Source organism: Panthera tigris, chromosome F2 (genome assembly GCF_018350195.1).
Source record: "Panthera tigris isolate Pti1 chromosome F2, P.tigris_Pti1_mat1.1, whole genome shotgun sequence".
Taxonomy (NCBI): domain Eukaryota; kingdom Metazoa; phylum Chordata; class Mammalia; order Carnivora; family Felidae; genus Panthera; species Panthera tigris.
Window position 1 is genome coordinate 34,384,645 of NC_056676.1, and position 14,466 is coordinate 34,399,110.

The following is a 14,466-nucleotide window of genomic DNA, read 5'->3' on the forward strand; positions in this document are numbered from 1 at the left end:
AGAGAGCGCATGCACATGGGGGAGGGGCAAAGAGAGAGGGAGACAGAGAATCCCAAGCAGGCTCCACGCTGTCAGCACAGAACCTGATGAGGGGCTTGATCCCACAAAACGTAAGATCATGACCTGAGCCCAAATTAAGAGTTGGACACTTAACCAACTGAGCCACCCAGGTGCTGCTGTATTATTTTTATGTAGTTGCTGATGACAAAGATGGAAAGTTCTAGTTCTTACATTTTAATAGCTTTATCTGTTGGGGAGATCCATATAGACAAATTAATTATAAATCAGTGGTAACTACTATATTAAAGCCATGAAAAACATACTATGGAAGCATAGAACAGGGGCCAACCAGCTGTTTTGGACGTGGTTAGAGATGGCTTCAGAAAGGTGACCCTTGAATTGAGTCTTGAAGAGTGAATGGGTATTTTTCAGAAGGCGGACATTACAAAGAGATATTAAACCAGTAGGGAATTCTACTGAAATCACAATAGCAATACCAATGGTAAAAGTCCAGATGTGTTTCAAGAATGGTGAGATATAGAGGGAGGAAAGGAAGTGGTTAAATACATTTGGTGAATAAGACTTGGCACTTAGTGTATATGTAAGGAAAACAATGGAGTCAGAACTACTACGAGACCATCCATTGGCAGACCCTAGGTCTCTCTATTAAAATTGGGGTGTCTTCACTCTTCAGATATTAATTGGAAGTGTGGCCTGCATTTTCTCCATGACAGGCTGTAAATCTATATTTTAGTCAGGGCTTTCCTCTTTTAGATTAATATATAATGTCCTTGAAAGCCCTCAATTCTTTTCTTTCTTATTTTTTTCCTCAGAAAAAAGAACCATCTTTAAATAGCTACATGATAGTGTTGGATGTAGCTCATTTTAACAAAGGTCACAGCATTTTTGAGTAGTAAACACGATTACCAGATCTTTCCAGTATATAGATGTTTGGCAGGCATGCCTCCATCACTGGAATAAATAACTAGAGTTCCAGGGGCATATGACAGCTGTGGGCCTGTGAAGCCTGTGGGTATCTGGAAAGAGCCAGATGCATCCTGTTTCTCCTCAACTATAGCCAAGAGGAGAATCAAGGCAAAAAAGCTCCCTTTTGCTTGAATTAACCAGACTATTGAACAAGTTTAGAGCTTGTCTGTTCTACTGGTTTCAAGTTGGCCTTAGAAACCAAATGGGTAATAGGAGCTGTATTTGAGAAGCTCCTGTCAAGAATCTAAGATTCTTTTCAATTGTAGCTCAGCAGCACCTGGATTCTATTCCTAGAGTTTTTCCTCCTGTGATGATAATATCAGCAATTAACATACTTGTATTTATAAGATTTTATTCTTTAGGGAGTACTCAACCTTTGGGAGAGGTCAGCTAATTAATTTCTGCAGTGTTTCAGATTAGACTGCTGCATGTTTTATGACCCTGCAGATTACAGTGGTTATTAAGTCACTAAAATATTAAATCACTTTTGCAAGGATTCACAGTAAGGAAGAAATAGGAAACATGCAAAGAACTCAAATCCTGGATATTCTGAGAAGTATGTTCATCACTGCCCTAAAACAGGACCCTCACAGAAGTGTTCACTCTGTTTTAAGCAAGGAGAAAAAATAAAAAAAGAGAAGCCATATTATCAACAGAGAAATAACATACTTCAACATTCCAAGGTAACTCCACTTAACATGAAGTCATCTGAAATTATCCACATCTCTGGAACCCTGAATATGTAACTTCTTAGTAGGTATGAAATCAGAGTTTGGATGAACATCTTTCTTATGTAGTGTGGTGGGACGATCACTGGACCCTAAGCCATAAAGCTCAGTTTTGAATATTGTCCCTTTCACTACTTAGCTATGTTATCCTGGACAAGATAATTGACACCTTGCAACTGCCATTTTCTCAAGTCTGAAACTGATATATCATTACCTGCCTGACAGTGCACTCTTCTCTTCACCTTAAGAACCAGAATCCTAGTTTAAGACTCCATCATCTTGCACTTGAACCACCATAACTGACTTTCAATTGGTTTCCTCTATTTTATTCTTGCTCCTCTACTGTCACTCCTCCACATAGCTGTTGGAATGGTAATTTAAAATCAGATTTCAAACTGTATCATTCTTTTGCCTAAAATCCTCCACTGGTATCCATTTATATTCAGAATAAAATACAAATTACTTATCATTGCCTAAAAGATCGGTAAAATCTGGTTTTTGTTCACCTCCTTGGCCTACTCAAAACTGCTATCTTAGCCTGACACTTAAGTTTTCCAACAATTTGACAACTAACTCTCCCAACCTCTTCTTCCATCATTCATTTATTCACATATTCATTCAACACACACTGAGCATCTATTCTAGGTCAGGCACTCACTGACCTAGGTCCTGGGACTAAAGAGCTGAATGAGCTAGGTCTTTAGGGGAAGAAGGGATAAATACAAATGTGAAAATCCTTATTTTACCAATGCTCTCAGAACAATAAAACCTTTGCCAAATCTGAGCAGGAACCTTAGTTATTTTATGACCTAAGATTTTTCTTTTATGACAGATGGTAAACTTCGATATTTATGATCTGTCTTTAAAATACCTGATTTCTCCAAACACTGCTCCAGCTTTCAGAGTAACCAGAACTTGAGCACCATCAGAGCCTCCAAGAACTTGGACTTCTCCTTGCTTGATGATATACATTTCCTTGCCAATTTCTCCCTGCATGCCAAATATAAACAGGAAATGGTAGTAATTTTATTCTTGACAAGTATGCCCCAAATTAAGAAACATAAACTCTTCTAGAGGAATAATTATAAATAAAGAAAGCAAGAAATATCAATGTAAAGTAATTGTCTTAAGACCTGAGGTAGTTATAGACATTGGTTCAACAGACATGAAAGGAAAATTATTAGGAAAGTTCTGGTTCCCAACATGTGAGCACTGTATGCCACCACTGGGCAGGTATCACTCAGCACACTGTTTTAGGAATGGATATGGGTAGAGTAAATAACGGGTTGTAAGCATAATCATCCTGACTTTGGTGACCACTGCTATGCTTTGAAGAAGGTGCTTGGTCTATCAAAAGAGCATGGGCTACAGCCATGCAAAAGTCAACTCTATTCTTCTGCCTACAGCACTGATGTCTGAGTTTAGTAATTGGAGCACAGGAGACCTTTAAGGTATTATTCTTGTTTCGCATTGAAAGGAAAGTGTTAATGCAACAGGTTGTTTTACTCAGTCTTGCTTATCTCTGAGGACTGTTGGAGCCAGGGCAATGACCCTTGTTCAAAGCACTGAGAACTAAACTCCTGCAATGTTCACATACTTACTGGTTAATAGTTTTATTCTCTATTTCTGGGGCAGTGTGGCAGGATGTACTAGGCTTTCAGCACTGTTTAATGTAAGCACAAAGATTTATGATGTATATTTGGTATCTAGTTTGGAGTCTGAACCATGGCTGGTCATGTAGCTACGTGACCAGCCCCATTTAAGAACTTCTGACCCCAAGACTCTGATGGGTGTTCCAGTGGAGACATTTTGTTCTTGTCTCTCTAGGTCCACAGCTGAGGAGAAAGTACTCTTATGACCATTTCAGAAGTAGGACTTAGGAAACCTGCACCTGATTTTTCTGGTCTTTGCCTATGTATAAATTCCCCTTCCTGTTCCTGCACTGTATTCTTTGCTGTAATAGATCTTAAGCCATGAATATAACTTTATGTTGAATCATGCAAATCACCAAACTAATGGGTGGTTATGGGATCCTTGGTACATCTCTTCTCACTCCAAAATGCAAAAAGAATAAATATGTTTTACATGAGATCTAAATTGCAATTGGGTCAAGAAAAGCTGTTCTATTCTAAATAAGCCAGTTTGCCTATTACCAGGCAAACTATTTGGATAATAGCACCTATAAGTCTTAGTGAATTGGGTCTTGATCATGCTGAGCTATAGAATAATAGCATGAAAACAACAAATTTACTTACTTGGTTCAGGAAGGGACTGGGTTATTTGAATTCATTAAATATTCTTGTTGCCATATTTTCAAAAGATTAGGATACATTAAAATTAACTCAGGATTAAACAATGTTGATTATAGTTCATGCTCTGTGATGGCTGAGACAATGTTTACTTTGTTCCAGTGCTGAGCATAGGGCTTATGATATGAGCACTCATTTATGAATGAGGGAAATATAGTTTAACCATTTTCTAGGGAGTTTTGAAGTCTTTTAATACCAAGAGTTTTTGTATTACAATCATTAGGTAGAATTTAAAGTTTTCAGATTCTGTCTCTCAGTTAATATCTGTGACATTGAAATTCTCGTTTTATCTCCCCATTATTTTTATGAGGAAGGTAGAGTAAGCACTATTATTTCCACTGTACAGAAAGAAAAATAAAGGCACAGATTGGCCCACTTGACTAGCCAAAGTTCCATGACAGTAATTAGAAGCAAAAGGAAGCCTAGAACATGGATCTCCTAACTGAGCAATGCAAGAAATATTTTTAAATTTTGCATTGTGTGGAATATTAAGCATGTATTTATTCTCAAACATAGATCAAAGAAGAAATTACAATACAGATGGATCTTATTACAGTTATTTCCATAATATCAATGCTAATAACAACATGTTGCATTTGCATAGTACTTTTAAAAACCATAATATCTGATACTTACATTGCTCCTTATTTTAATACCTATATTTGTTATATCAGAACATACTACTTTGTAATTGCAAAGCATTTTCATCGATAGTAACTCATTCAATTCTTGCAAAAATCTCAGTGAGGTTAAAGATATTTACAAATTGATAGTAGAAGCTTGAAAAGTTAAGTGTCTTGAGCAAATTTACAAGGCTGGCCAATAATAGCATTAGAACTAGCAGCACCTATGTCACCTGACCGTAGAATATATACAGTTAGATCATTGATAAATCCAGTATCAACACCAATCTCTTACAAACCAATAAAATAGCTATAAATTATTTTTTAAAAAGGAAAAGTGTCTGCATATTACTATTCCACAAAATACTCTAGGAAGTAATGATTATGATGGGGTCATATTCCTTATTCTTTGCATGAAGTAATTCTCAAGGAACTGGAATGATTTTTCAAAGGCAGTTATTACAACTGACTGGAGGTAGAAGTACATAATGGGCACTTAAATATAGCTCAGCACTTTTAATTATTTTTTAATGATCATTTCAATAATTTTCCAAGGAGATCTGGCATAATCAACGAACCAAAACTTCCACGATTTCTTGCATATTTCTAGACTAATTTAAGCTTTTCGTGCAAGTTTAATTAGCATTCAAATGAAGTAGACTTTCCTCAGAGAACAAGGTCTGACAGCATGTGCAAAATAAGATCAAACCAAGCTTTTGTGGTTGGTTTATGTGCTAATTTGGAGGAAGTGTAGAAATGCAAGAGCTTCATGTAGAGTAAGGTAACCCTTAGTGAGAGAGCACTTCAAATTTTCAGAGTTCCTGTGTAGAAGAATATATCCAAGGCTATTAGAGACATTCTGACACTCAAATTAATTCTTACAATTAATTCTGGGAAAATTCCCAAATAATCTTTGAAACAGTTCAAGCTACCCACTCAATATGTTTAGGAGTCATCTTGAGGATTAGTCAGGTCAACAAACTTAGTCCCAAACCCTGACATTTCTTCAATTGTTAAGGCAACTGACAATAGAATGAGTTTTTTTCCTTCCTGTTTCCTACAATGATGTGTGAAAATGATAAGCAAAAACAAAGCTGAATTCAACAACTTTTCATCTCTGTCAATATCTACTATGATTAAATCCTCCTCTCTTAAAAACAAAAACAAAGAAATGTGGCAGGTAGTCTCATTTCTGTCTTCTCGTTTCTGCTATTTCCCCTATTTATTCCTTTCTTTCCCTCATTTGTGTTCACTGATCTGTTTTTATTATTGAGTGATGAATGTATGTGAGGAAGGAATTAGAAATGAGAAAGCTGTATCTACTCTGCATTTCACAGTTTGTTAAGCAAATTTGCACTGCTTAGGGGCATGGGTACTAAAGTTTCTATGAGTTATCTCAATTTCCAGTCCCTGGTGCTATTGGAACAAATTGAAAGGCCATTTTGGTGCATTAAGGCCATGTCATTCCAAATGTACCACTGCCCTAAAGGGGTCCTTAAACTGAGCTGTGGTTTGTATTTCCCATTTCAATAAAAATGATTTCATATCACCAGGGTGCCTACTTTTAACTTGGACTAATTTGTGTGGGATTGCATATTCTTGGTTTCTATTATATCACAATATCAATATCTATATCTATATATCTATACATAGATACACACACACACACACACACACACACACACATATATACACCACATCTTTATCCATTCATTAGTCGATGGACATGTGGGCTCACTGGCTATTGTTGATAATGCTACTATAACACAGGGGTGCATGTGCCTTTTTTGAATCAGTATTTTTTATCCTTTGGGTAAATACCTGATAGTGTAATTGTTGGATTTTAGGGTAGTTCTATTTCAAACTTTTTGAGGAACCTCCATACTGTTTTTCCCCAGTGGCTGTACCAGTTGGCTTTCCCACCAACAGTGGAAGAGGGCTCCCCTTTCTCTACATCCTTGCCAACATCTTTTGTTTCCTGAGTTGTTAATTTTAGCCATTCTGACAGGTGTGAGGTGGTATCTCATTGAAGTTTTGATTTGTATTTCCCTGATGATGAGTGATGTTGAACATCTGTTTTTGTGTCTGTTGGCCATCTGTATGTCTTCTTTGGAAAAATGTCTATTCATGTCTTTTGCCCATTTCTTAACTGGATTATTTATTTTTTGGGTGTTGAGTTTGATAAGTTCTTTATAGATTTTTGATACCAACCCTTTATCAGATATGTCATTTGAAAATATCTTCTCCCATTCTATAGGCTGCCTTTTAGTTTTGTGGATTGCTTTCTTCACTGTGCTGTTATTTATCTTGACGAAATCCCAATGGTTCATTTTGGCTTTCTTTTCTTGCCTCCATGTATGTGTCTAGTAAGAAGTTGCTATAGCTGATGACAAAGAGGTTGCTACCTGTGTTGTCCTTTAGGATTTTGATGGTTTCCTGCCTCACATGTAAGTCTTTTATCCATTTTGAGTTTATTTTTGTGTATGGTGTAAGAAATTGGTCTAGTTTCAGTCTTCTGTATATTGCTGTCCAATTTTCCCAACACTATTTGTTGAAGAGACTGTCTTTTTTTCATTGGATATTCTTTCCTGTTTTGTAAAATACTAGTTGACCATGTAGTTGAGGGTACATTTCTGGGTTTTCTATTCTGTTCCATGGATTTATGTGTTTTTGTGCCAGTACCATACTGTCTTGATGACTACAGTTTTGTAACATAGCCTGAAGTCTGAACTTGTGATGCCTTCAGCTTTGTTTTTCAAAATTGCTTTGGCTGTTCAGGGTCTTTTGTGGTTCCATACAAATTTTAGGATTGTTTGTTCTAGCTCTGTGAGAAATGCTGGTGGTATTTGTACAGGGATTGCATTAAATATGTAGATTGCTTTGGGTAGTATCGATATTTTAACAACATTTGTTCTTCTGACCCATGATCATGGAATGTTTTTCCATTTCTTTGTGTCATCTTCAATTTCTTTTATAAGTGTTCTCTAATTTTCAGAGTACATATCTTTTACCTCTTTGGTGAGGTTTATTCCTAGGTAACTTATGGTTTTTGTGTAGTTGTAAATGGGGTTGATGGCTTGATTTCTCTTTCTGCTTCTTCATTATTGGTGTATAGAAAAGCAACAGATTTCTGTATATTGGTTTTGTATCCTGCGACTTTTCTGAATTCGTGTATTGGTTCTAGCAATTTTTTGGTGGAGTTTTTTTGGGTTTTCCACATGGAGTATCATATCATCTGTGAATAGTGAAAGTGTGATTTCTTCCTTGCTGATGTGGACGCATTTTATTTCCATTTGTTATCTGATTGCTGAAGCTAGGACTTCCAGTACTATGTTTAACAACAGTGGTAAGAGTGGACATCCTTGTCTTGTTCCTGACAGTAGAGGAAAAGCTCTCAGTTTTTCCATTGAGGATGATATTAGCTATAGGTCTTTCATATATAACCTTTATGATCTTGAGGTATGTTCCCTGTAACCCTATTTGGTGGAGGGTTTCTATCAAGAATGATGCTGTATTTTGTCAAATGCTTTTTCTGTATCTATTGAGAGAATCATATGGTTCTTATCCTTTTTTAAAAAATTATTATTAGTGTTGTATATCACATTGATCTATTTGCAATGTTCAACCACACCTGCAGCCCAGGAGCAAATCACACTTGGTTGTGGTGAATAGTTAATTCCTCTAAGGTACTGTTGGATTCAATTTGCTAGTATCTTGTTGACAATTTTTGCATCATCATGGATCAATAAAATTTATTGATTTATCATCATGGATGCAAAAGGAGAAAGGAAATTCTCCTTTTTAGTGGGGACTTTGGTTTTGGAATGAAGGTAATGTTGGCTTTGTAGAATGAGTTTGGGAGTTTTCATTCATTTCTATTTTCTTGAGAAGAATAGGTATTAAATTTGAGAAGTTTGAGAATAATAGGTATTAAATCTTTAAATGTTTGGTAGAATTCCCTTGGGAAGCCATCTGGCTTTGGATTTTTGTTTGTTGGGAGATTTTTGAGTACTGATTTTTGAGTACAATTTCTTTGCTGGTTGTTGATCTGTTCACATTTTCTATTTCTCCCTATTTCAGTTTTGGTAATTTGTATGTTTCTAGGAATTTATCAATTTATTCCAGATTACCCAAATTATTGGCATATGATTTTTCATGATAATCTCTTGTAACTGTTTGTATTTCTGTGGTGTTGGTTGTGATCTCTCCTTTTTCATTTGTGATTTTATTTATTTCGGTCTGTTTTCTTTTTGATAAGTCTGGCTAGGGGTTTATCAATTTTAATAATTCTTTCAAAGAACCAGCTCTTAATTTCATTGATCTGTTCCACTGTTTTTTTGTTTGCCGGTTTGTTTCTATATCATTTATTTCTGCTCTAGCCTTTATTATTTCCCTTCTGCTGGCGTTAGGCTTTATTTGGTGTTCCTTTTCTGTCTCCTTTAGGTGTAAGGTTAGGTTGTGTATTTGAGATATTTCTTGGTTTTGAGGTAGGCCTATATTGCAATATACTTCTCTCTTAGCTGTGCCTTTGCTCCATCCTGAAGGTTTTAGATTGTCATGTTTTCATTTTCAGCTGCTTCCATGTATTTTTTATTTCTTCTTTAGTTTCCCGGTTAACCCATTCATTCTTTAGTAGGATGTTCTTTAACCTCCATGTATTTGTGGTCTTTCCAAATTTTTCTTGTGATTGCCTTCTAGTTTCAGTGTTGTGGTCTGAAAATATGCATGGTATGATCCTGATATTTTTGTACTTGCTGAGGCCTGATTTGTGACCCAGTATGTGATCTATTCTGGAGAATGTTCCATGTGCACACAAGAAGAATGTGTATTCTGCTGCTTTAGTATTCTGAATATATCTGCTAAATCCATCTGGTCCAGTGTGTCATTCAAATCCATTGTTCCTTGTTGATTTTCTGCTTAGATGTTCTGTCCATTGCTGTAAGTGCGGGTGTTAAAGTCCCCCACTATTATTGTATTATTTTCAATAAGTTTCTTTATGTTTGTTATTTATTGATTGATTTATTTTGGTTCTTTCCAGTAGGGGGCATAAATATTTACAATTGTTATGTCTTCTTGTTGGATTGTCCCCTTTTTTATGGTATAGTGCCATTCTTCATCTCTTGTTACAATCTTTGTCTTAATGTCTAATTCACTCCATATAATTATTGATAAATATGAATGTAACCTGTAAAGTCATTATTTCTGGAGATTTTATCTGTTCTTTTCTAGTCTTTGTAGCTTTTGTTTTTTCCCATTCAAAGAGTCCCCTTTAATATTTCTTGCAGGGCTGGTTTAGTGGTCATGAACTCCTTTAGTTTTTGTCTAGGAAACTCTTTATCTCTCCTTCTATTTTGAATGACAGCCTTGCTGGATAAAGTATTCTTGGCTGCATATTTTTCCCATTCAGCATGTTGAATATATCATGTCGCTCTCTTCTGGCCCGCCAGGTTTCTGTGAAGACATCTAGTGTGGACCTGATCTGTCTTCCCTCATAGGTTTGGAATTTCTATTCCCTTATTGCTCTCAGGATTCTTTCCTTATCTCTGTATTTTGCAAATTTTACTATGATATATCTTGGTGTTGGTCAACTTTTGTTGATTTTGATGGGAGTTCTCTGGGCCTCCTGGATTTGAATGTCTATTTCTTTCCTCATATTAGGGAATTTTTCAGCTATAATTTGCTCAAATAAACCTTTCTGCCCCCCTTCCCTCTCTTCTTTTACTGGGACTCCTATGGTGAGAATGTTACTATGCTTAATGAAGTTGCTGAGTTCTCTAAGACTACATTTATGATCTAATATTTTTCTTTCCCTCTTCTTTTCAGGTACGTTATTTTCCATAATTTTACAGAAATCACTTATTCATTCCTCTACTTCTTCCATCCTTGTCATTACCTCCAGTCAGTTTTGCATCTTGGTTATAACATTTTTCCTTTTGACCTGATTAGTTTTTAGGTCTTTTATCTCTGCAGTAAGGGTCTCTCTGGTTTATTGTATCCTTTTCTCAAGCCCAGCTAGTATCCTTATGATTGCTGTTTAAATTCTTGTTCAGGCATATTACTTATTATGTCTATTTTGATTAGCTCCCTGGCTTTGACTCTTTTTGTTCCTTCTTTCGGGATGAATTCCTCCATCTTGGCATTTTGTCTACATCTCCATGTTTTGTGTATTAGAAAAGCCTTTTTCTGGTCCTATTTCCACTAGAGCTGAAGCTGTGCAGCACTGTATGATCAATAGAGCTAGTGCATGCATGGAGGAGGATAATGGGGGGTGGAGGTTGTGTTTTCTTTGCTGTTGTTCCTTCCTTGACTGATTAAAAAAGCCACCTGCATTTGGCTCAGGTCATGATTTCATGGTTGATGAGTTCAAGCCCTGAGTCCAGCTTCTCATTGACAGTGGAGAGACTGCTGAGATTCTCTCTCTTCCTCTCTCTGTCCCTCCCTCGCTTGCTCTGTCTCTCTATAAAAATAAGTAAATAAACTTAAAAATAAAGGAGTTGCAGAGCACAGGGAGACAGAGCTTGGTGTAAGAGGCTCAAGCCTCTGTTGTGTGCTCTGTGATGATGGGAGGTGTGAAAAATGGCATCAGCCCACTCTTTTCCCCAGAGAGCGGAGTTTGTGCCCATTGCTCCTCAGACAACCCTCACAGAAGAGTGAACAATCTCCCTTCTTGAGTCTGAGGCTTCTGTCTGATCCCTGTCTTCATCCTGTCTGTGTCTGTGCCTTCTGCCTGCCTGGTAGTGCAATGCTCCTGTGTTTTATCTCAGGTGCGTGGCTGAGCTTCAAAACACCATTTTAGGGACCCAGTGCAGCATGGGCCTGCACTGATCCCCTGGGGGATGGTCTCACCATGCTTTGGCTGGTGCAGTTTGTCCCAGAAAAGCAGTCGCATGACTGTGCAGGGGTTTGGATTTTATGGTAAAGTATAAAACTGGCATCCGGGTTAGCTGTCAACAGAGGAGTCTCTGCTTGTATGCTAATGAATGGAGTAACTCAACGGCACCCACCAGCTCTTTTGTCCCCTGAGAGGCAGTACTGCCTGTCCCAAATGCATTCCAGGGAGGGGAACTGTCTATTCCAGTGTTTCCCAGGGGATCCTCAGAGCACACTGTCCACTCCCAGGACTCTTCTCTCCTTGTCCACAGGAGCACCACTACACCTGCCAGGCTTGACCCTAGCAATGGTGCAGATTTCTAAAACTTTAGACTTTCAGGTCTGCTGCTTATAAAAACTTGTGATAATCAGCCTAGTCAGTGGTTTTGGGGAAGTTTTTTTTTTCTGTACAATCCCGTGTGCTGCTTTCTCTTTCTCTCTCTCTCTCTCTCTCTCTCTCTCTCCCTCTCTCCTCTCTCTGTGATCAGGGCTGTTTTCCCTCTGCACATCTGCAATTGTTTTCTCTTCCAAATCACATCACTGCACCTCCTACCTTCCACGATGTGGCCTCTTTTCTCTCTCTAGTTGTGCAGTTTGTTCTCAGTCCTCAGATCAATTTCCTCGGTGTTCAGAATGATTTGATAATTAAGTAGCTGTGTTTGAGGGATGAGGCAGGCATAAGGTCCTCCTACTGCTCTGCCATCTTAACTCCTCCACTGAAGTGAGCACATTTCACCGTTATACATTTGATTTTATTTCACTTGTTCATTGTTTATATCTTCCATCAGGCCAGTGATTCTCAACTTTGGCTGCATTTTAGAATCATCTGGGAGCTTTTAAAAATACTGATATGTGGGTTCCATTCTGATACACTGAATTGTTTGGTATAGAGCCCAGACTTCTAATTTCAGTAAATTCTGTGTATACTGAATTGAAAAGCCCTGCACTAGACTGTAAGTCCCTGGAGAACAAGAACCATCTTTCTTGCTGTTGATTATACCCAGTACTCAGCATGGTGCCTGGCTCATAGTGCTAAAAAACAGTTTTTGAGTTTTTTGAATAAATGATACTAATGTGTTCTAACTTTTGACTTATTGTAGTTCTCTGCACTTCCTCGGTAGAGAGGTTTTTTCTTTCTGCCTTAGCTCATGATAATTCTTTCCTTTATCTGGAATGCTTATTTCTTCTTTCTCTTGGTTTATGTAAATTCATTTTTTTTAGGAATTGGCTTAAATACCATCTTCTCCAGGAAATGTTGTCAGTATCCTAGTGGGACCAGTGTCCCTACTCTGTGTCCTATAACACTTTGTGCTTATGTCTACTATAGCACTTAATAAATTATTTTAGAATGACATAAATGCTTCTCACTCTCACTTGCTTGTGAACTGTCCAGGGTTTTGGATCATTTTTCATTTCTTTAAACTGCTCATCCTTCTCTACTTTTTATATTTATTATTTATTTCACCACTGATTTAGTCTCTCAAGATATAAAATCCAAAGCCAGCATTCCTTCTCTTCTCCCTTAAGTTAGAAATCAGGGACGTGCAAAAATGTTCACTGTAGAGTTATTTATAATAGCAAACATTTGAAAGTTGATTAGAATATATTCATAGAGTATAATATTATGTAGCTTTAACAATGAGGTTGTAGAAGATTACTGAATAGTAAATAAAATGTTCATATGATATACAATTACATGACAAAACATAAATGCAGCATGATGTCAATTAAAGAAGATCTTTAACATAAAAGCCATTTATGAAAAGTCCACAGCTAACATCATCCTCAATGGGGAAAAACTGAGAGCTTTTTCCCTGAGATCAGGAACACGACAGGGATGCCCACTCTCACCGCTGTTGTTTAACATAGTGTTGGAAGTTCTAGCATCAGCAATCAGACAACAAAAGGAAATCAAAGGCATCAAAATTGGCAAAGATGAAGTCAAGCTTTCGCTTTTTGCAGATGACATGATATTATACATGGAAAATCCGATAGACTCCACCAAAAGTCTGCTAGAACTGATACATGAATTCAGCAAAGTCGCAGGATACAAAATCAATGTACAGAAATCAGTTGCATTCTTATACACTAACAATGAAGCAACAGAAAGACAAATAAAGAAACGGATCCCATTCACAATTGCACCAAGAAGCATAAAATACCTAGGAATAAATCTAACCAAAGATGTAAAAGATCTGTATGCTGAAAACTATAGAAAGCTTATGCAGGTAATTGAAGAAGATATAAAGAAATGGAAAGACATTCCCTGCTCATGGATTGGAAGAATAAATATTGTCAAAATGTCAACACTACCCAAAGCTATCTACACATTCGATGCAATCCCCATCAAAATTGCACCAGCATTCTTCTCGAAACTAGAACAAGCAATCCTAAAATTCATATGGAACCACAAAAGGCCCCGAATAGCCAAAGTAATTTTGAAGAAGAAGACCAAAGCAGGAGGCATCACAATCGCAGACTTTAGCCTCTACTACAAAGCTGTCATCATCAAGACAGCATGGTATTGGCACAAAACAGACACATAGACCAATGGAATAGAATAGAAACCCCAGAACTAGACCCACAAACGTATGGCCAACTCATCTTTGACAAAGCAGGAAAGAACATCCAATGGAAAAAAGACAGTCTCTTTAACAAATGGTGCTGGGAGAACTGGACAGCAACATGCAGAAGGTTGAAACTAGACCACTTTCTCACACCATTCACAAAAATAAATTCAAAATGGATAAAGGACCTGAATGTGAGACAGGAAACCATCAAAACCTTAGAGGAGAAAGCAGGAAAAGACCTCTCTGACCTCAGCCGTAGCAATCTCTTACTCGACACATCCCCAAAGGCAAGGGAATTAAAAGCAAAAATGAATTACTGGGACCTTATGAAGATAAAAAGCTTCTGCACAGCAAAGGAAACAACCAACAAAACTAAAAG

General features: G+C 37.2%; 1 protein-coding gene across 7 annotated transcripts in view; it reads right to left on the reverse strand.

Moving 5' to 3' along the window:
• Nucleotides 1-14,466, reverse strand: part of CNGB3 (cyclic nucleotide gated channel subunit beta 3) — a 273,696-nt gene that overhangs the window by 26,131 nt on the left and 233,099 nt on the right. For all 7 annotated transcript variants that reach the window (XM_042973520.1, XM_042973525.1, XM_042973523.1 and 4 more), the window contains one exon: nt 2,587-2,705. In XM_042973520.1, coding sequence (XP_042829454.1) covers nt 2,587-2,705 — 119 coding nt within the window. The remainder of the gene's footprint in view (nt 1-2,586; nt 2,706-14,466) is intronic.